The 22998-nt window shown below is 42.4% G+C and overlaps 2 protein-coding genes and 4 non-coding genes across 9 annotated transcripts; all 6 read left to right on the forward strand.

Moving 5' to 3' along the window:
• Positions 1-797: 797 nt before the first annotated feature.
• Positions 798-17793, forward strand: ncapd2 (non-SMC condensin I complex, subunit D2). 4 transcript variants are annotated; one of them, XM_035162587.2, is made up of 32 exons: positions 798-918; positions 1622-1741; positions 1851-1926; positions 2009-2067; positions 2163-2338; positions 2846-2991; positions 3375-3502; positions 3611-3734; positions 3854-4001; positions 4612-4809; positions 4892-5026; positions 5109-5196; positions 6225-6432; positions 6515-6633; positions 7347-7547; positions 7678-7852; positions 8708-8792; positions 8959-9095; positions 10078-10210; positions 10655-10730; positions 10838-11044; positions 11205-11365; positions 12081-12195; positions 12313-12436; positions 12799-12954; positions 15013-15190; positions 15278-15372; positions 15493-15573; positions 16138-16321; positions 16400-16565; positions 16658-16777; positions 17500-17793. In XM_035162587.2, the coding sequence occupies exons 2-32, from the start codon at positions 1624-1626 to the stop codon at positions 17580-17582; spliced, it is 4200 nt and encodes a 1399-aa protein (XP_035018478.2). In that variant the 5' UTR covers positions 798-918; positions 1622-1623; the 3' UTR covers positions 17583-17793. The 4 variants fall into 4 exon arrangements, with proteins under 4 accessions (XP_035018478.2, XP_035018477.2, XP_035018476.2 ...); XM_035162586.2 differs by having other exon boundaries at positions 799-918; positions 10838-11053; XM_035162585.2 differs by having other exon boundaries at positions 828-918; positions 10838-11053; positions 12084-12195.
• Positions 2422-2748, forward strand: LOC118114411. Its single transcript, XR_004697449.1, has one exon. It is a non-coding gene; the product is annotated as a small nucleolar RNA U85 (small nucleolar RNA).
• On the forward strand, positions 4203-4502 carry LOC118114405. Its single transcript, XR_004697443.1, has one exon. It is a non-coding gene; the product is annotated as a small nucleolar RNA U85 (small nucleolar RNA).
• LOC118114406 lies at positions 5248-5552 on the forward strand. Its single transcript, XR_004697444.1, has one exon. It is a non-coding gene; the product is annotated as a small nucleolar RNA U85 (small nucleolar RNA).
• Positions 8049-8353, forward strand: LOC118114407. The gene has a single exon (XR_004697445.2). It is a non-coding gene; the product is annotated as a small nucleolar RNA U85 (small nucleolar RNA).
• Positions 17794-19368: 1575 nt separating the features above from the next.
• On the forward strand, positions 19369-21463 carry wu:fj39g12 (C-type natriuretic peptide-like). The gene is made up of 3 exons (XM_035162778.1): positions 19369-19607; positions 20330-20479; positions 20695-21463. The coding sequence occupies exons 2-3, from the start codon at positions 20381-20383 to the stop codon at positions 20989-20991; spliced, it is 396 nt and encodes a 131-aa protein (XP_035018669.1). The 5' UTR covers positions 19369-19607; positions 20330-20380; the 3' UTR covers positions 20992-21463.
• The last annotated feature ends 1535 nt before the right edge of the window (positions 21464-22998 follow it).

Genomic DNA, 22998 nt, shown 5'->3' on the forward strand with positions numbered 1-22998 from the left:
TTACTGCTCATCCAAGAGGCTTCTTCAGTTCTAACTGACGGAGTCCCAATCTGTAGGGTCGTTAGGAGTCGTAGAGGTTACCTGAGAGGCTGGACCCACCCTGTTGTTGTGGGTCGTTGACCGATGGTTTGAAAGAGGAGTGAAGGAGGCTATCTCTGAACAGAGGAGGAGGTCCACCTATCAGCCACATAGAATATAGTCTCAATTTCCATCCCCAGGAAGTTTCACTACAATTCACACCTTAGGACACAAGACTCAAAGGGGGGGGGCGGGTGTCCCAACGACAGAGTGGGTCCAGCCTCACAGACTCATAACGACCCCACAACTTAAATACCTGGGACTCCCAGCAGCCAGTTAGTCCTGAAGAAGCCTCTTGGATGATGGGATAAGAAAATCCTGTAACTCTACCAAGTCCAGTTGACCTGTTGCTTTTTTTTTAGCTCCTGGATATACCATGACCTGGATGACTGAGAATCTCCACAGACATAATCCTTCATCAGTCCCACAATGGGGAGATTTGCAGTATTACAGCATCAAGAGTCCAAATAGGCATCGGTTAGTGATGAGTAACTTGCAATACTTTAGTGTAAGGAATAGTGACATTTATGAATGAATGGAACTAATATAAACATGTAGAGTGATTGCACATGTAAATACCAGGACCTGGGTGACTGAGACTCTCCACAGACCTTTCATGTGGCAGTTGGTGCTGTAGTTTGGTTGGCGCTCCATTAGGGGGCACTGTTGAGTCAAACCCACTCGTGTCTCGGGCGCATATATGTGACGTCACCGCGCCGTGGCTTTGGCGCGATGTTTGGATCATTTTGAATCAGACCGTTTGCAGACGGTGGAAGAAGCAGCTTCCCCCTCAGGCTTCACAGGCCGACGTTGTGGCTGTCAGGACTACAGGCGTTACCGGTGAGCGTTACAGTCTTAAAGTTCGTAAACAAGTCGTTAGCTTCCCTTAGCTACAACCGTTTCTGCTAAACAATGATGTTAACGGCGAAAGAGTCTAGCTAGCGTGAAGTTAGTTAGCCCGCTAACTTTACCTGCTAGCTTGTTTGGCTAGCTTGACTCACAACAACAAAGTCGTAGAGTTTGGCTGATTTGAAAGATTCGTGAAAACTCTTAAGAATTGTCGAAATTGTATTGAACAGAAACTGGTGTTCAAAAGTATTAAATGAATCTTGGATGCTGTAGATAGTTAAGATATGTATTTGGTTGTGGGCGGTTTGTTCCACCGTGTCTGATATGGGTCACGGTTCCATTGAATAAATTAACCGTATTCTGAAGTTAAATGTTTTGGGCGAAATCTCTTGTAGACCATCGTCCCTACTGATTTACCATCATACTTAAGTACTTGATTGTAAGAAAAGAATATGTATTGTATTGAAACTGTCCAATACTTCTTAAAGGACTTAGGTATAACTTGACAGACCTACAGAGCCCCCCCTTGGAACTCAATCATAGTGAACAGCGTTACTTATTAGGACGTTTTAAAATATTATTATCAAAGATGTAGTCAGATTTGAGTTATACCAGTAAACTTACATTCACTGCAATGCCGGTTTAGTCAATGACGCAGGGACCTAAACCAATGTTTCTTTGTGTTTTTCTGCAGACATGTCGTGGGACTTCTTTGTGCCTGTGTGCACAGGAGACCTGGTGAATACTGGTGGGATCAACCAGTACGTCGTCCAAGATGTGGTCTCCCCAAAACAGCTGCCTGCCAGTCTCAGTCGTAAGTATTAAATTAGAATCGCTAAGTTGTGGAAGTCTGCAGCTGCTCTTAGTGAGACATTTTCATTAGAGTTGAAACCTAATGGGGTTTTTTTTTATCTCTCTAACAGGATTCAAGGCTGCATTGAGAAGCCAGGGGCCTCTGTGTATATTGGAACACTTTGACACATGCTACAGTGTGCTTCAGTAAGTTTTCATCACATAGAGGTTGCTCCAGTTATCTCCTTGACACTGAATCCACATCAAGAAAACTGTGTTTACTTTTTAGGCACTGCAACTCGGTGGAGCTGGGAGTAAAAGAGGATACTCTGGAATTACTAGTACAAGGTGAGACCTTTTTATATTTCTGTGTTTAAATTGATAGAAATACAACCCTCATGTTCTTGGGTGATCATGTAATGTCTGGTTTCTTTTCATTTCAGTGGTTAGCGGCCTGGCTGCTACCCTGCCAGCACTCCTCATGGCCACCTCAGTCTCAGCTGCAGAGCGCAAAGAGAAGCTTAATGCGGTCAAAATGAGCGTCTTCCTGCTCTGCAAGCTCACAGAGACCCTTGAGGTCTTTTCTTGTAGGCAGAGTTTCGTCACCGCACCTGGGAAGGTATGCTCAATAATGGCACAGTTAAGAAGCATTCAATGAATGGCTTTCACAGTTTGATTATTATTTGATCTGTCATTTTAAATGCCCACTGATGAGATTATGGCAACTTTTATGATCCAGTCAGACCAAGAGACCATGGTTTCTAGCCTGCTGTTTGGTGGGTAGTCTTGGTAGTATGGTGAAGATTTATTGCACTGCTGTAAGGCCCCACCCACAGTAAACTTGACACCTTCTACAGCCTCTGCCCCCCAAAAGATATGGGATGGGATATGCAGGAGATTTCAAACAAAGTGTGGATGTTTGTTTATTTTTGTGTGTACGTTGTGTGAATGTATGTGTCAGCTGGCAAGAGCCATGGTCTTATTATTTGGTTTGGCGGGTATGAACACATATTTGGTAATCTGAGGGCTTGTATTGTATATTTTTAAATTGTTCATTTTGTTGTTGTGGAGATCTCCAGCCTAATATGAATGAAGCTTATCAGACAACATTTTGTCTCTTGCACAGGGTGGTAAGAAAGGTAAAGCTGGTGGAGAGGGACTCATGCAGTGGGATACAGAGAGGGAGAAGGTGCTGCAGGCACTTGTCCAGCTCCTCCAGCTGGATATCCGTTCCCTCTGGAACCTCTCCCTGGTGGAGGAAGAATTCATCAGGTAAATGAGCACTGGGCAATAGTATAATATCAGGCTTAACTGTTTAAATTCAATCGGTGTAATTTCCCACTTGCCAGCATTGAAAACATTGTTGCCTTAATTGGAGCTTATATGAAAATGATCTCTGCCTTTCCAATAATAATGTTTCACCAAACCTATAACCGATAGATAATCATTGACCATTCAAAATTTAAAAAATCCTCACACATAGCTTTTTATTTTCAGTCGGAACAAGTATAATTACTACTGAAGGAAAGTCTTTCTTTTATTTCAGTTATTGATCCACTGTGAACATTTTTTTCTGCTGAGTTCAAAGCCTTGTGTACAACTACTACCATACCATATTTTCATTAAATTTCCGTTCTTTTCCTTTGTTTCCGTAGCTGTGTGACCTGCTGCTGTTACAAAGTTCTTGAGAACTCAACTATCAGTCATGTCAAGAGCAAACCCACCAGAGATTGTGTAATACACCTATTGGGTGTATTAATCAAGAAGTACAACCACCTCCTTGGTCAGTCCCTCACCAATATATGCTTATCATGGGTACAAGATATATAACTTCAAGGACATATCAGTTTTTTGTGTTTAATTTTATTATTAACTTTCTAAACTTTTACAGGTGCAAGTGTAAAGGTGATCCAGTTGCTGCAGCACTTCGAGCAGTTGTCATCTGTTTTTGCCCAGGCAGTGTCTGTGTGGAGCACCGAATATGGAGTCAGGGCTATCATAGGAGAAGTAATAAGGTCAGAGCATATTATTTTTTCAATACATAAGCATCTTTGTAAATATTCATGTGGAAATACGATTCTTTGGCTGCAAATTGTAAAGAAGTTAAAGTTATTATCTTCCCACCTTCTTACAGAGAGATTGGTCAGAAGTCCAGTGAGGAGCTCGCCAGAGAGGGGTCAGGGGTCAAAGCCTTTTCTTCCTTTCTCTCGGAACTCAGCGGCCTGGTGCCTGAATTAATGATCCCCAACATAAGTGTGCTGATCACACACCTGGAAGGAGAGGTACTGCACACCAGAACATGTTGATCCTGCCAATACTACATTCTTGATGTACAGCTCATGCATTGAAATAAGCCCCTATGTGTAGATGTTTATGTAATTTTAACGAACTGGGGAGACCTCTGTACTCGTACGAGACGAAATATGGCTATAGTAAAGACAAATGTCCTCCATTTTTTCTCATTGCTGTTCGGCTCACTTTTTGCCCAATGATGAGACCAAGGCGAATACGAGCTCACTGAATAAGAGCTGGGTTCTTCTTTGCCTTGACTGGCAGGTAATCTTGGCAGTGCAGGGGAGGTTTCCTGCTCTGCTGTAAGGGCCTGCCTACAGTGTTCTGGCTCGACCCAAATTATTCCTCAACAGTCACAGTGGAGTAATAACTGGGATGATGCCGACAGTGTGTGTTGTGTTGTGTGTGCGCGTGTGTGAAAAGGCGAGAAGTTCACCCAGCTCTTTGCTGTTCAGTCTGCCATGAGTAGCTTCTTTGGTAATCTGAGGGCATATTTCTCAATTTCTAATGGACTTAGGGTTGGGCAATAAACCGTCAAATCAATATCACATTTCTTTTGAACCTTGAACTTGATTATCTCCCTTTCCCCTTGTTCTTCAGAGCCACACAATGCGTGTTGCAGTGTGTGAAGTGCTGGGAGACATCCTTGTGCGGGTCTTGTGTGGAGACGGCCTTGATGAATCTGGTAAAGCCGACCGTGACCGATTCTTTGACACGCTGCAGGAACATCTGCATGACACACACTCCCACGTCAGGGCACGTGTGTTGCAGGTGTACACACGAATCGTCAACAGCAAGGTATGTTTAGTAGACTTGTGTATTTGTGAAAGGATGACCTTAAATTCCCACCTGGTAACACATTCTGTCTTCATGTGTTTAGGCACTGCCCCTGTGTAGGTACAGCGATGTGATGGAGCTTGCTGTGGGACGACTGATGGACAAATCTATAAACGCAGTGAAGAGTGCTATCCAGCTGTTGGCAGCCTTCATAGCACACAACCCCTACAGCTGCAAGGTAACTCAAACCAACAGGATTCAGAACTGGAGTAGGAGACATTTCCATATTTCACAGTCTCACAGGAATTTGTCTTTTTCAGTTGAGCAGCGCAGATCTGAAGAAGCCACTGGAAAAAGAGACGGTTAAACTCAGAGAAATGACAGAGAAACTGGAGGGGAAAGCACCAGGTACGTATTTGTTGGGAAAAGTTATTTATATTCATGTTGGATTCACATTTTGCCCAATGATGAGACCAAGGCGAATACGAGCTCACTGAATGAGAGCTGGGTTCTTCTTTGCCTTGACTGGCAGGTAATCTTGGCAGTGCAGGGGAGGTTTCCTGCTCTGCTGTAAGGGTCTGCCTACAGTGTTCTGGCTCGACCCAGATTTTTCCTCAACAGTCACAGAGGAGTAATAACTGGGATGATGCCGACAGTGTGTATGTTGTGTTTGTGTGTGTGCATGTGTGAAAAGGCAAGAAGTTCACCCAGCTCTCTTTGCCATTCAGTCTGCCATGAGTTGCTTCTTTGGTAATCTGAGGGCCAAGTTAAAAAACCCTGTGGGGCTCAGAAGACTAGTTCCCCCAATAGAGGTGTCTCAAAATCCAACCCAAATTCGCAATCTTAACTAAATATAGCATATGTTTGGAAGATTCCTTAGTTTTGACTTTATTTGTTCTCAAAGTTTAGTTACTATTCTTCCTGGGATCCACAAAAGCTTTACAATACTCGATTGCAACTAACATCACAACATGAAAAAATAATTTGGACAGGATTAGAACACACACTCACACTTCTCAATCTTGTTACAACTAACAATTAAGTATATGAAAAATAACACTACGAAGCAGATGTTAAAAGAACTGCAGCTTCAGATGTGTGCAAAAAGATGCATGTATTTGATCAAAGGAGGGGAAAATGTAACAGCAACTATTTTAATTGGTTTCAAGAGAACTTTAATTCATTAACTATGAGATTTCAGCTTTTACTTTTGTTACCTCATCAAATTGATGAGTAATTATAAATACATTTCTCAGATTAGACACTTGCAGATCAATTAGGCATTTCAGTCACTGTCAGAAATTCCGTCACAGGTAAATTTTGTCTATTAAACACACGCCCCCAAAAATTAGAATACCGCTTAACACTGGGAAAAATTACAAACTGACCCTGATTGGATTTAAATTACTTAAACCATTTTCTATCCTTTCTGGCAGTGGCCGTGATTAAAGCATCGGAGCTGTGGGCCGCGATGGAGCCGGAGCTGCACATCACTGTTGGGACGGAGCTGGAACCCTCGAGTGAAACGGAGAAGGATCAGCAGGAAGACGAGGACGGCCGAGATGTGGAAGAAGAAAAAGTGACTGAAGACGAAAGGGCCACTGCAGTGATGATTGCTCAGTACCTCCGGGTCAACAAATACAGGCAAGTGCAAGGATGATTTTACACTCGTATCCTCAATCAGCCAACAATTTGATATGTGAGATCTAACTTTTGTGTCCTACAGGAATGCTGTACGTCTTTGTATCAAGGCTCACAGCTGCTTCCCTGAGTCTGAGATGTTTGCTGCTCTGTCCACGCTTACCCCTGAGACTCTAATGGAAACCCTGGCTCTGATTTTCAAAGGTAAAACCTGCACTCAGTTCACTTGTCCCCTTTCTATTCAGAGATACTCATTTGAAGTACTGTCCATTTTCAATTTTAATGGAGGCAAGACTGAACACATTTAAGATTCAATTTTTTTCACATTCTCTTTCAGTGTCATTTCATTATTCTGTAATTGCCTTAACCAGAGTGTATTTCAGAGCAGAGAACACTTCACTTTTTAAACAAGCTGTTTTTTATTCGTGATGTATTTCACAACACTAGATGACATGAGAACGATAAATAACCTCTACCAACACTATGCTGCAGCTATGTCAAACCACCACACTCAGTTACAAATGTTGCTATCATTTCAAGAGAAATTACTAACTCATTTTTCATGCTACCTAAAATCAGAAATGGACTTTTCCATTGTGTTTACAGGCTTCCAAAGACTTTTTCAATATTGTGACAAATGTATTAGCAGTTTAGAAAGTGCCAAAATGTTTCCATACAACCGCACATACACTGGCTCTGTGAGATAACACCCAGGACAGACTTGTGTATATTGCTTGTACTTTAATGTAAGCGTGGCTGCCTTACTTTCACTAAAAGCCTCTAGAGCGAAGAGAGCAGCCGTAACCTAATTTCTCTAATCAAGCAGCAATGGAAAGGCAATTTATTGGCTGAACTCCTGTATGATTTCTTCTCAATGCAAACTCTTAACATTATTCCACCCCTGCTACTCTCTTCAGGCTCTGACGAGGACGCCGCTGAGCTCAGCCAGAATTTGCCACCTACCCCACAGAAAGAGGGGGAGAAAGAGGGGGAGGACGGGGAGCTGAAGAAGCAGGAGATGTTGGTGCAGTATCTGAAAGATACAGAAACCTTCGCCTTACAAGTGGAGAGAGCCATCTCTGTTATCAACACGATGCTCTATTTGAAAACCACTTCAGGTAGCATAGATTATTAGTTATTAGTCAAAACCTCATCAAACATGTTAATGTCCCTATGTTGTTTGAATTTACGCTGTGCTGACATGAAGATATTGGCATCTCCTATAACAAAGGTTGTTTGTGTTTTTAGTGGTTCACGAGGCTGTGCAGTTCTGTGTGACAGTCTGTGAGTTCAGCGTTGCCAACTCTGTCATTGGTGTGAGGAAGATGTTGCCTCTCGTCTGGTCAACTGACACTGCCATTAAAGATGCTGTCGTTCAGGCGTACAGGCGCCTTTATCTGAACCCGCAGGGAGACAACATCAGGTCTGTAAAACATGCATGAAGTGCCCCTTAGAACAAGTACATGTCCCGCTTAGCCCCTAGTGAGTTAATATTACTGTTATTAATTTTAGCTGATAAAAAAACTCAGAGAGATGAAAGAGAAACTGGAGAGGAAAGCACCAGGTACCTATGAACCCGGGGGAAAAAAGTTATCATCTCCACGTTGAATTCACATTTTGCCCAATGATGAGACCAAGGCGAATACGAGCTCACTGAATGAGAGCTGGGTTCTTCTTTGCCTTGACTGGCAGGTAATCTTGGTAGTGCAGGGGAGGTTTCCTGCTCTGCTGTAAGGGTCTGCCTACAGTGTTCTGGCTCAACCCAGATTATTCCTCAACAGTCACAGAGGAGTAATAACTGGGATGATGCCGACAGTGTGTATGTTGTGTTTGTGTGTGTGCATGTGTGAAAAGGCGAGAAGTTCACCCAGCTCTCTTTGCTGTTCAGTTTGCCATGAGTAGCTTCTTTGGTAATCTGAGGGCCAAGTCCAGAAACCAATTTTGGCTCAGAAGACTAGGTCCCCCAAAAAAGGTGTCTCAAAATTCACAACAGTAATGATCAGTCATACCTCGTGGTTTGTAATAAAAAATTATATATATATATATATATATAAGCAATTATTTTATCATTAAGTCAATTACCAAAGTGTCATGTGAGCACCAGATTGGCTGTCTTGATTTCTGTTTATTATAAATTATAAAAATATAGCGCTTGTGATTTTGGTTGAATTTTAAAGCTATGTGAAATTGCTCGTTTGGCTTATTGCTGTGAGCCTGAATCAGTGTTGAATACCATATGTTTATGCACCTAAAGAGATTTATTTTGTGCTTGTATTAGGATGAAAGCTCATACTCTTGTGGACAGTCTTTCTGAGCTGATGGTGGACGCATCTCTGGGAACAATCCAGTGTCTTGAGGAAATAGTGAGTAACTGTTCTTACTCTCGTGGCTCATTTCTCTTTCGAATGGTCATTTAAAGAAACATAGTTATGCAGAATATTGAAGGACACATATGTAACAGCCGTGAAATGCATACGGTAGTTTTACTTGATTCATGTAAGATCCAACCTATCAAACTTATCTCTGTAGGTCCAGGAGTTCTTTGGCGGTGGCAGCAATCTCCAGTCCACTGTAGTGCAGGTCCTGTGGGAGAGGTTTACTGGGAAACGAGAGACGTCTGGCTTAAACAGGCGAGCTGCAGTGTTACTGCTGGGCATGGCTACACGGTAAGACACAGACCACTGTCGGCATGTTCTCAGGAAATCCATTTATCAAGCCATTATGAAGAAAAGGGTTTGTGCAAGGTCACTAAATATAGGAGTTTCACTTTTTAAGCCTTTGACTTGCCTGTAATTTCACAACATTTTTCTAGAGTTGCTGCAAAAGGGCAGCACAATGTGTTCAACCGTTTTTACTAACTTTCTAGTTTGCACTTTCATATTATGATTATATTAATCTCACAGTTCTTCAAACAGACATGATCAGAATCTCTTAAAAACTTAAAACAATCGCAACAACTAAGTCAAACATGCGCTTCTTCAGATCCAGATACACTCTGCATTTTGGTACAGGTACAAACTGGATCAAGTCTCATTGTTTATTGAAGTGAAAAGGACTGATTCATGTGCTGGCAGGAAAAACCAACTGTCAGAGTACCACTTTTAGTTGCGTTGATTAAATAAATGCACTTTTCTTTTATATTCTTGTCCTGTCTCAGCTACATGACATTCAGCAAATTCTCTCCATTAGTCAGAATACAAGCTCAGCTTCAGCTCCTCTTCATTGTAATCAAAGTCACGACCATATCTAGGCTCCTTGCCAGTGCATTTCACTGAATATATGTATTTTTTTAGTGTTCCCCCTCAATCTACCTCAAAGAGAGCCACTGCTGCAGGGAAGAGCGAGCAAGTGAGAGAGTAAAGGGAGACTATCTGCAGTCCGCCCACACTGCTGCCTCTCTTCATGCAGCCAGCAGCATTCATAACCTATTAAATCTTATGCGCTTCTCCTAACCCGTCCTCCTACTCGCATTATCTCGGCAGCAGCCTAGCACCGGCAAGGCCAGCACACAGTAGTCGGGGTGATGTAGGGCAGAGATGTTATTACTTTGCTTTTCATAATCATATGACCCTTTGGGAATAAAAAGAACATAAATACTTTGCCTCTTTGTAAAAATGTCTGTGTTTTGTATGTATGTGAATGTAACAGGGCAGAGAGGGAGGTGGTGCTCAGTAATCTGGACACTCTTTGTTCCGTGGCTCTCGGAGAAAAAGTGACTGAAGACTTCCTTCTGGCCAGAGACACAGTTATAACCATTTGCGGTATCACTGACCACATCAGGGTAAGAAAATATAAACCAGGATTACTTTGCAATCTAAGTGTTTAGTTGATTTAACCTATTGATTATGGATTATGTCGGTCAATGTGTTGAAAATCTTATTTTACATGTAGTTTTCTGATTGGATCCCTGGAGACACTGGGTTTGCTTTAACAACTCAACCATACTTAATATTGTTTAATCAGCTTTGTATTTGATTACATTAATAAGAATATTGTTTTGGAATGATGGCGTGAAATAAGTCCTCTACAGCAATATCCTGTTTTTGTCTTGGAGATCCCAGCTGTAAAACTTGTAATACAATACTTCCTATGCCACCGATAAGTTGGGTTGTATTTGTTATTGGAGTTTATAACAATTTGGTCATTAAATGTACAAGCCCAGGTTTGTCTCTGTCAAGAGATGGGTATAATATGATGTTGATATCATATTCAATATTTCCACCAGCAATCAAAAGGTGCTCCATTCAGACTTCCTCAGGACCATCAGCTCTTCACCTGCCTCACACAGGCCCTCGCTGAAGGTAAATTAGGATAAATGTGCCCTTTTGAGAAATATTTCCCAGCTTTATTGTCTTAGCTTTTACCACTCCTGTTTTATTACAACTGCACCTGTTGGTACCTGCTCCAGGTGTGGTGATGGAGGACCCTTACTGGCAGGGCTTTATGGAACAGGCTGTCCGTCTTATCTACTTCCTGGCTGAGTCTCCTGACCAGCTGTGCTCCCGGCTGGTGCAGCGCAGCGCTCGCCTCCTCCTAGATCAGATTGCAGAAGGTGGGGAAGTCAACAAAGATTCTGGCCAGACTCAAGATGGATCTCAAGAGTCCAGTGAGCAAGGTGAACAAGGTGAGACCCATTGTGTCTCTTTCTAAAGAAGACATTTGTAGTTTAAGGTCTAATCTGAATTGACATTGGCACCGACACTGTGTAACCAGGACCACTTGCTCAGTCAACATGCTCTTAATCACATGTGTCCGCTTGTCTTTGTGTCCTGCAGTGAACTGTGTGTGTCTGGCCCAGCTGTTGGCTCTGTGTGGCTGCGTGGCCTTCTGGCAGGTGTCTCACCTTGAGCGCAGTGTGAGTGCTGAGCTCCGGAGGAGGAGAGGAGAGACCGAAGAGAGGGAGGAGAAGGAAAAGGGCCCATCCAGCAAAGCTAAGGTAATGAGGCTGCAATGACTTGTGTACAGCATCTGTACAGCTGTACCATCGGATTAAAGTTTTTAATTAAACATTTGTAATGAGATTAATTAGTTAAAGCCCTTGATCTGTTGAGTCCACAGAACTAGAGCTTGATCAGATGTTTTTGTAAAAGCTTCCAGGTCTTAATATCACTTGCCTGTTTATTAAAGTAGCAAATACTCAAATGTTTCAAATGTAGCCAAACTACCTTTTTTGTTTGTCAAAACATTTTGACACACAGACAGAGTCTCAGCAGGATGACTTGGTGACATGTATTTTAGTGACACAGTCAGATGAGTGATGGCTTGTAATTGTTCAACCCATCAGGGAACAGAGATAAATATCTTTTTCTCTTTTCTCTTGATAACCCAAGAGACGCACGCTGTGACGTAAAACAAAACATTTGACTCAAAACAGGAACGTTTCAGGGATTTGAGACGTTCAAGTTCGGATATATTATAGCCACCAGCCTGGTTGGTGTGTTTCTTACAAAAATCTTGGCAAAAGTATAACATAAATTAAGTTTACATAAATTACTAGGTGAGATTTGATCACTTTTAGACGAGAGGCAGTGAGTTTTCTAAATCTAAACCATAAGAGCTTGCATGATTAGTAAGGATAACAACAGCAGTCTACAAATTCACAAAATTGTAAATTAAACAGTACTTAATCAAAAGGTTTATTTGTTTTCCAGCAGCAATCAGCCAATGAGAGTGCCATGGAGGAGGAGCTTGGGTTGATGGGCGCTTCTGCTGAAGATACAGAGGCTGAACTCATCAGAAAGATCTGCGAGACTGAATTACTGGCTGGTAACAAAAACCTCTTGTCTTTTGTTTTGCTGCTCCACATTAAGCTTTATTCAAATCCACTACAGATTTAGCAAATATCACCTAAACATCTACTCCACCGTCTTTCTGTCTCTTTAGAGGAGAACCTGCTGTGTGCATTTCTTCCCCTGCTGGTGAAAGTCTGCAGCTCTCCGGGACGCTATTCCCACCCACAGCTCACCACTGCTGCCTGTCTGGCACTCTCACAGTACATGATGATAAGGTAAACACACTGCCTTTGTTGCTGATTAATCAACACAAACAATTATCTGCAACTATTTGACTTCATTAAGTAAAATTGCGTAGGAAAGTAAGATTCATAAGATCCATTTTGGATGAATATTTGTGAACTTGTTTGATATTAAACTTAATGTCGTCTTTGGGCTGATGCAGCAAGTTGAATGTGTTCGCTTGAGCTGTGTGAAATTGTGACGGGGGAATACAATCTTTTTTTTGTCATCTATGGACCAAACGATGAAGTGCTCATTTGAGAAACTAATTTGCAGATTAATTAAAACATTTGTGAGTTGGAGTCGTACATATGGACTGTGGTGAATAACCTTTTAATGCTGTGATTTCTTTCAGCCCATCGGTGTGCGAAGAGAACATCCGTCTCATATTTACAGTGCTGGAGCGCTCTACTCTTCCTGTCGTCAGGGCCAATGCCATAATAGCCCTCGGCGATCTCACTGTGCGATTCCCAAACATTCTGGAGCCCTGGACACAGAATCTCTATGCCAGGTAATGTAATGACACGTTTTGATTTGATCAGCCCGATAATGTAAAATACATTTGTCGGTGCAGTGGCTCATCATCCCCTCGCATTTATTGATTCTCTTTCAATTACATGGACATTACCATAATATCCGCAGATTTGTTTTATTTCTGCCACCCAAGATTGTAAGGAACAAGCTACGGCTGATGGAGGAGCTGAGTGGGTGTACTGTAAATGACGGTTAATCTCGGCCAACATCCTCCTTATGCTTGTTCAGTTCGTCATCCAGATCCCACCACCTCCACCACCGCGTCTCAGTGTGTTGCTCCTTTCAGCCACTGAAGTGTTGCTGCTGTCACACTGCTCTACTGAGCCACATGATGGGAAAAGTTTACTCTTTCCATCACGACTTTTTAATGGCAGGGAAACAAACTTCGAGACAATCTACGATGGCACAACTCTGATATCCGCCTTGTAATCTGACCTCTGCGGTTGCCGTGGTAACTGGCCAGCACTTCGCGGCCTGCAAACCCACCCCCTCTTGTGAACTGGGGCGGAGGCATGGATGGCCTCAGACAAGGGCACTTTAAGACAACGAACAACTTAAATTCTAGTGTGTTTCAGGCTGTGGCTCTAACCAGTGACTAGTGTGTTGTAATTATATAGTGCGGTTGAATGAGCTGAAGGGAATAATTCTAGGTCAAGTCAGAGATTCTGCAGGGGTTAACGCTTGTAGGTACACTGTCATTCGAAAAACACTTAGTGGTTTCTATCTGTTCCTCCTGCACAAAGTTACCCTGGTTCCCTGTAAACGACTCACAAGCTGAAGTTTCTCTGTTTGATGTAGTGCGCTTTTAATTGCACCGACCGATAATTCTCACATTGAGGTGTTTCGAACGTGTAAAAAAATTCTGTTCCTTTTATTATGCGTCTTTGCCCTCCATAGTGTTTTCTACCTGATAAGCATTTTATAATGTCCCCTAATTGTCTCCTGCGCACAAACACCTCCACTGTTCTCCAGGCTGCTGTCCTGGAGCCTCCTGATAAGAGCATTAAGAATTAATTACCCTGTTCCTCACTGTTGTAAGCTGCTGCATTGGTATGTGGAAGTGCCATGTACAAGTGTCTGATCCTCTGCCAGGAGTCCTGCTCTCTGGCAAAAATGAGAAATGGTTAATGAGTTTCTTTTGTTCTGTGCTTTTGGATGAGGGTGAATCTAAATGGGTCTCAGGATGCTATCTGATTGCCCTGCCACAGCCTGTCCAATCCCATTGTGCTCGGCTGAGGCGCTGACGGTTGTTTGGTTTCAGTAACATTCTGGCTAATTTCAGGTTTTACAGAAAGCTTAATTGACTGGGATGTGAAAATGGCAAGAAAAAACCCGGGTGACGAGGCATTTTACCCAAACTCACATTTGTAGCCATGTTATAGGAACTTTTCTTGGAACGGCAGTGTTGGTCCATCAGTCAGTTTACTTTTACACAGATAATCAGGCTCCTCTGAGGTTGAATCTGACCAGTTCTCTCTGACGGTTAAACTAGCATCACCTGCAGATTAAACATTTTATTTAGCCAGTGAAATATCACAACATCTACAGGATGGAGTGTCACAAAATGTGATACAGACATTCATGGTTTTCAGAGGATATATCCTGATGACTTAGATAATCCTGACTTTAATGTAGCGCCACCAAGAGGTTGATGTATGTGGTTGTTAGTGAAATGTGTACAGGTTTTGAATGGATGAAATACAATGATTATGGTAATTCCTTAAAGATACTGACAAGTTTGTTTCAAATCTTAAAATCTTAAATATTCTAATGACTACAATAGGGACTCCACCGTAAGAAGCTGTTGGTGAAAACCGTTTCACCTTTTGTATTCTCATCAGGTCACATTTTAACCCGTCTGCAAGTTACGTTCAAACACCTTCAAAATTATCAGCGACAGTTTATGTAGCCTTTATTAGCAAATGTTGTCATGCTAACAAGCTAAACAGAAAATGCTCAGATGACTGTGGTGTCTACGTCCTGGCACCAAACAGGTAGATGATGAACTTGCCAGTAACGGTCTCCTCTTTTCCAGGCTGAGCGACGAGGTTCCTTCAGTGAGGCAGACAGCTGTGACAGTTCTTACTCAGTTGGTGCTTAAGGATGTGCTCAAGGTCAAAGGTCAAGTCAGCGAGGTGGCTGTGCTGCTAATTGACCCTGAGCCCCACATTACCAGCCTGGCCCTGAACTTCTTCAACGAGTTGGCCACCAAGGTACACACACACACACACATTCAGAAGCCATACTGTAGTGAGAATAATTGGAAGATTTTTAACTCTGTCGTTGTCGTTACCCATCAGGACAATGCGATTTACAACCTGCTCCCAGACATCATCAGTCGCCTGTCTGATCCAGAGAGAGGAATGAGCTCAGAGGACTTCAACACTATCATGAAGTGAGTTGCATGACTTCATACTGCTGAACTCTGCTAAAACGTGTCTTGTTTATGATCAATTCAGGAGAAATCTTTGCTGAGGGCTTTTTTTTAGATGCTGTATTGTTTGTGTGTTTTCAGACAGTTGTTCTCCTACATCACCAAAGAAAGACAGACTGAGTCTCTGGTAGAGAAACTGTGTCAGCGCTTCAGAACTGCCAAGTGAGTACATCTCCACCTCCTATTTCCTGTCTTCACGCCTCTGACCTGTATCTTTTGTTTTTAGTTTTTTTTTTCCCAGCTCACTACTGAAGACTAATCCAGCAGTATATCATTTGTGCAAGATGCAGGGGTGGATGTGTGGGTAATTAGTGGGTGAAGAGCGATTGACAATTACAGCGAGTTCACAGTTCAGTTCACCTGTCGCCTCCAGTCTGATATCTTCCTTTCCACTCACTTTGTCATGGAAACTGTCTTCCCATATAGCTGAGCAGTGTAGACGAACAATTGGCCCGGCCAGGCTTCAGTCTGCCTCTGACTCATACTCCATCCGTACTCGAGAGCTCACAGGAAGGGCATTTTATATTAAACAATGGCAAAGTGAATTTGGATTGAAGAGGTTCCTGGAAAATGAGATTTGGTCCGAATGCCAGGGCAAAGCCATACTCATGAGTAATGAGCTAATGAGCTTTTTTTGTTGAGGATGTTGAATTTCTATGCACTTCACATAGTTTCAAATCCAGTTTAGTCCCTAATTCCAATGACTCATTTTACGTCTCTCCTCAGGACGGAGCGTCAGTGGTGCGACTTGGCCACATCTCTGTCTCTGCTGTCTATGTGTGAGCGTGGCTTTAAGAGGCTGCAGGAGTGCTGGGAGTGTTACAGTGACAAGTTGACCGAACCTGGAGTTTACCAGCCTCTGCTCTCCATCACTGCCAAACTCCGCCGCGGGGCCAAAGCCCAGTTTAAGGTACAATATACTCCCATTGAAAGATTTTTTTTAAAAATATCTCCGCTTGGTTTTACTGATGGTAACTTTGTTCACCAGGCTCAGGTAGATGAGTTTGAAAAGCGTCTGACAGCGGTTCACACACGAGGGCTGGAGAATGTAGAAAGCCCTGAGATGGACGAGGAAAACCAAAGGGAAGGCTCCTCTGAGAAGACGGTAATGCGTACGCCTTTGCCCACCAGAGGCCGTACGAGGAGCAAGAGAGGTCGGTACTCACTGACTTAGACTTTCATTGAAAATGTGTTGACTTTTATTTTGACAAAATTAACTTATTATTTCTCCCTCTCTCTTACTCAGGTCAAGCAAAGCCATCATCTTCTAGCCATAGTGATGACAGTTTTGTGACGCCTCAGAAATCTCGCAAGTCCAAGAAACCTGTGATCACCTTCAGCAGTGATGAAGAGGAGGATGAGGAGGGTGAGTGCAGCCTCATTATTCATTTACCATTACACTTGGAATCAAATCCCTCAGCTATCTATTCAAATATTTGGCATGTGTATAAATAAACTCAATAAGAAATTATTTTCATTCATCAGACAATTCTCTTGATTTAATTGCTTGATTTGCAAAATTGTCAGAAAATAAAAAATTATTAAATCACAAAGTTCTCTTGGAGCTTAATTAATCAGTCCATCTGCACAGTTCAGATAACTGTCACGAAAACAACATGCAGTCATATTATATGAGCTGTCCCCAATATTGTTACATACATTTATTGTGCTTCATTCGATGGTATTGGGAGTAGAGTTTAATCCACTACTTTGGAAAAAGTCAGTAACAAACTTTGGATCAATGCGACAAAGTTTGGTGTGTGGACGACTGCGTTGAGCCACATCCGGCAGCTCCAGCTCTAAGAAGATTTGGGAGCGTTGTGCCTCAGTTGGTTTTTGAAGTCATCTGTGCTTTGTAACGGCACTGATCTAAGATCAGCAGGAACTTCTGTCTGAGCTGATAAGAAACAAAATCTATGAGCTGAAGTCGACTTCATGTCACTTTTTTACACAGTATGTATTTTAATAATTTTAAAATGTCGAGTGAACAATTCTTCCAGGACAGGTTTGTCTGTGTAGCAGCTCTGTGACTCATTGGCTCGACTTGTCTTGCTTAATTGACTTATAATTACATTTCTTTTTCATCAGATGCTGTAATGGCGGAGAGTGAGACGCCTAAAGTGACGACGCCCATCTCCCGGGCATCCAGACGAGCTCGCCTCAGAAACTGAAGCTCTTTTTTTAACTTTTTTGTCTAACTTCTGTGTCTCTTTTTAATCTTTTTATCTGAAATGTAGTGTTGCATTTTTACATGTTTTTACCTTTTTACTTTTTGTATATTTTAAGATTCTTTTACTTCGCACCAAGCTACAGTAGTCTCACGTTTGTAACGACATAAACTCAGGACCTCCTTAATAAACCTGTTTGTGGTTTTGACCAGAACTCATCGTCTGTCTGTCTCAGAAGAGCCGTCACTCACAGACGCCGAAGAAGCCGACAAGTGCGAGGAGTCGGGTGTATGCTGGGTCGTGTCAAGTGAATTTATAGCATCATTATAAGCAGCTTTGAATGTCTGTTTGTCTTATATGTTTGGACAGCAGTGTTTAATGGGCTGTCACAGCTTGCTCCGACAGTATTACTACCCCACGTGCTTCACTTTCTTTTTCCTCTATTTCGTCATTTTTAGTTTTTCACACTAATTTTGTCATATCGGATTTAAATCACTAGAGGGAAAAACTTCCAATTCAAGCGTGACTGAATGTTTATTTGCAGAAATTTTGTTTTGGCCCTCTTGTTGTCTGACACGTTTGCTGTTGCCTAGTTGGCCGCCTGTTCTCCTGTAATCAATCTCCTTTGTAGGCTTTCCCTCCGCTCACTGCCTCGTGCTTTTTCTCCCTCCTCTTCCTCCTACTCCTCCACTGCCTACTTTTCCTCCTACAGCACTCCTCTCTTCTCTGATACCACATGCACGCTAGTTTAACCCCCTCCTCCCTCCACTCCCCTCATCGCTAATCTCTCTCCTCGTCACCCACTCCCTCGCCCACGAGTTGTCCTCTCCGAAAAGATGAGGGGTGCAGTTCTCTGTGTGATTGATATGTTATGTAAAAACACTTTGCCAACAACAGGCTAACGATACGATTGCACTAGCAGTTGGGTTCTGAGTTTAAATGTATTCAGTGGGTGCTACATGAGTAATTTTGCATTGTTTCTAACTTATGTTGCTGCACAGAGATGAATTCTGCTCGCTGCATATGAAAACTTTACAACACAATTGTGCTCTCTGCAGGAGGAGAAACTAATTGATGTGATTGACAGGTGGACACGAGCTCCTGCCCGTTCTCTGCACACATTTGTAATTGCAGGGGTTTATTTACTTGAAATAATTACAGGTTGCTTGAACTTTGAGGTGTGTGTGTGTGTGTGTGTGTGTGTGTGTGTGTGTGTGTGTGTGTGTGTGTGTGTGTGTGTGTGTGTGTGTGTGTGTGTGTGTGTGTGTGTGTGTGTGTGTGTGTGTGTGTGTGTGTGTGTGTGTGTGTGTGTGTGAGATCGCACAGCTCCTGCTTGTATTGTAATTTGGTGGCAGGGGGTACAGGGAGCAGATGGCGCTGACAGACTGTAACTCACCCAGCAGAGGGGAGGTCAGTTCATGCTGGGAAAGACCGCAGAGACAAAGGGGGAGAGGAGGGAGACCAACATGCACAAGGAGCATTGTTGCCACATGGCAAATGTATAATTCAGATACAAGTGGTGACACAAAACGTGTGAATGCAGCCGGGTTCACTTCATAACTCACACTCTGCTCTCAGTGACAAAGCACTGGTTGATCGCTGCCCTCTGACCTTGGTTTGTGCAGTGCAGGGGCATCAGTGGGGGGGGGGTGCACGGTACACAGTCACCTTGGCAATGACAATCACTATCCCACTATGACATCATTTCAAAGAGAAGACGAGGAGGAGGAAGAGGGGATGGGGTGAGGTGTGGTGGAGGGGGGGTCATATCTTGCACTACAAAAGCCCTGCAGCATCCCAGTTGATGCCCCCGACATCCAGCTCCTGCCAGGACGACGAACGAACGGAGGAGAGAATCGTCCGCTCAGTTCCAACACAGAGCGAGCAGTGGGAGGAGTCAGTCGGGTGAGATAGTGATGCTCCAGGCAGGTGCCAACAAGTGAGAGGTAGCCCCAGAGTGTCAGACCGAGGGATGGAGAAGAGTCTGTGAGAGCAGAAGACACCCAGAGCTCCGAGAGAAGACAACAGGTGAGCAACAATCTCCTTTCTAGAGAATTCATGTTAAACCAGTTTGTTTTCTGTGATTCATATCATTATTATTACCCTAAAGGAAAATCACAATTTATCAGGTTAAATTTACCTTGGTTACAGCTGCAAGTGGAGCTGCGCAGTTTTTAGAGAAAACATTTAATTTCAACAAATTTTTACTGGATTAAAAACACAGCATAACCTTGTGTAGTGATACAAATTAAGCATTTTAGTTGAATAAAATGTTTAAAAATTTTGGGATGTCACTTATTCAGTACTTTTTAAAAACACAATCCTAAAATTTGGTAACTATAACAGCAGAAAGTTTTCCTCTTATATAAACTATACTAACTATGCAATAAATTGACCGTACTTTTTTTTTCATATGTTCTCATATTCAGTTTTTACATAGAATTAAAAAGTCTAACCAGGGATTGAGGCTGCTAATGATCTTTGCCTTGTTGCCCTTTATGCATCACATGTGTATTGCATCTGTATGTAATGTTTATCTGTATGTTAAATAAGATAATTTAAAATGGATAAGCACCTGTGAAATGCTGATTTTAGGGTTGTTTAAAACAGATTATGTACAGCACTACTAAATGGTATCAAGACCATTCACTTAGTTTTCTGTATACAACTTCTATATACACTGAGTGTACTGAATTAAATTGTCATTTTAATTCCCCCATATGATTAAACATGAGTTTTGGTGTTTGCAGTTTGTGTGTTTCCAGTTTTCCTGCACCAGTCGTTCCTTCATCTCTGCTGCCATGCTGTGTCCTGTGCTGCTCTGTGCCGCTCTGCTCCTCCTGACACCCCTGGACATCACAGAGGCTCGCGCTCTGCATCCCTCCACTGACGCCGCGCAGGTACGGAGGAGGGGGGGGGATTGAGGGAGGGGGAATGAGAGAAAAGGGAAAAATAAGAATGGACTGAGGAGAAATCCGAGTGGATGAGTAGTGGATGCAAGAGAATAGTCCTGAAGGGGGGAGAGTAATGAAATGTATCACTGATTGAATTACTCTCCTCCTACACTCCCTGACAATTAAATTGAATCTTGTTTTTCCTTCTTTCCGCTCTGCAGTTCATGGAGCAGTTTCTGGAACGCTACAATGACCTTTTGACCCTGGACGACCTGGAGAACCTGTTAAACAGCCAACCAGAGGAGCAGTCCACCTTCTCCTCCGGGGTCAAAGCGGCCGAGTCCCCCAAATGGGCCGACGCGCAAACGCAGCCCGAGACCCCCTGGCTGCGCCTGCTGAAGGGCGCCATGGCCAATCAGAAGCGTGCAGAGCCGGAGCGGTCACGGCGGGGATGGAACCGGGGCTGCTTTGGGCTGAAGCTGGACCGGATCGGGTCCATGAGCGGACTGGGCTGTTAGTGGAGAGGAGGGAGAAATAAAGACTGATGACGTCCTTCTTAGATTATTCATGTGTGAATAACCTGCAGTGAGGGGTGTTCACATGCCTGTAGACTACATGTAGTGTGGTGTAACGGTGTCGCTAATGTGGTTTCATCCTGCCTAGATCAGATGCTTCACACCATCCTGGCTGTTTAACCGAGCAGCTGTAGCCTATTACGTTGTTTAAATGTTCAAACTGATGATTAGAACATGTGAGATATGTTTACATCAAACCGTCATCGCTGATTGTCGCCTTGTTTTTCTAAGTAAATTGGCACTTTGTGTGTTGTAGCCGTGTCTGTTGTACTGTTACTGTGAAGGTGTTTAGAGATTCTGTGGCCAGAGGACTGTGTTTCCCATCAGGTGTAATGGACACGATGGCGCCTGTGACTCCTGCTGATCGTTTTCTGTTTACCTATTATTTGCATGAATAAATGGATTTGTCATTTGCTCCGCTCGTGTCTTTTTGTTTGTGAAAATCCTCGTTCACTTTTATCCTCAAACCCCCCTCCCTGTTAGTTCTCTCTCTCTCTATTGACACGCGTCATCTCGATTTGTCCTTCAAACCAGAGCTTCAAATCCTCCTGACAGACGCTCGACTCTCTGCTCTTCATTAAATCTTCTTGGAGGAAGTTACATTTTTCTTCTCCAGTCATTCTGGAGTGTCGGCAGCCAATTCTAATAACATCTGGATGTATGAAAACCCCTTTGCTGCGGATTTCATTCTGCTGGTACAGCCAATATCCTGCAGGGCAAAATATCTTATAGACATGGAAATAAAAATTTCAGACATACTGCATTTATAGATTACATGTACATACATATGATGCAATTGTATATTTAATGGTTGTTCTGGCAGACCTTTCTAGCAATGTGCCCAGTTTGAAAAAAAGACATGAACAGCTTCTTTAGAAATTAAGATGTAGTCATTTAAGGGTTCCTCTGGGGATAAAAGTGTTTTGGGTTAAATCTACTTTTTTAAAATGAACTTAAATCATTCAGAAATTAGAGACACAGCTGTTATAAATGTTCCAAACCTGAATATAAAACACGAGACCAATAACGAAACAGTGGTATGAGGCTTTTACATCTCTTTTACAGCAAATTCAGTGCACTGATCTAAAACTGTATTTTATATACAATAAATACATTTGTGTACAACACATATATAAATGGACATTAATCAATCAAATAAAGTCACACAATAGGGTTTAAAGTTTTTCTGCTTTAAATCGTTTAACTTGAATATCTTTGGTTTTGGATTATGGGTCAAAAGAAGAAATTTAACGATGGCACTTTGGGCTCTTTGGACTTCTGATGGACATGTTTCACTATTTTCTGGCACTTTTATAAACTAAAACTAAATAAACTGATTAAAATTATGAATTAAAACCATTAATTGCATTATAATGTTTATATAATTATATGTTATACAATAAAAATATTGGTGTCTATATAATATAAGTGTCTTTATTTTAATTCTAGTATTTGGGTTGATATTAAATCGGTATTTAGGAGCAGTTTTCTACCACAACACTAGATGGCAGTCGGGGTGTATTTTTGTTTATCTGTTATCAAGCAGAACTTTCCTCTGGACTTTGAACTGAACTTTAATAACAGGATACAAGTTGCATAAATGTCACTGACGTCCCTGTTGACTCCGTCACATGACTGTGCACAGAAATTATACATCTACTGTCTCTCTAAGAAAACTGTGAGAAAACTAAAACATCTTCATAAAACACCAATAATATGAAGTTAAATCATCGTTGTGAGTTTGCTTTAAAAAATACATCAATTCATTTCACAGTGACCTTCCCACTGAACTAAAATACAACATTGACATTTTGCTCAGGAGTTTGTTTCTTCCATCACTTTCACATCAGAGCCACCACCAGTGGGTGGAGTTTGGCTGTAGTGTGACAGAAACATGTGATCTGTGTGCAGCAGCATTTACAGTACTGAGAGTATAACATGGCCGGAGTG

The sequence above is a fragment of the Hippoglossus stenolepis genome, chromosome 8, assembly GCF_022539355.2.
Source record: "Hippoglossus stenolepis isolate QCI-W04-F060 chromosome 8, HSTE1.2, whole genome shotgun sequence".
Lineage (NCBI taxonomy): Eukaryota > Metazoa > Chordata > Actinopteri > Pleuronectiformes > Pleuronectidae > Hippoglossus > Hippoglossus stenolepis.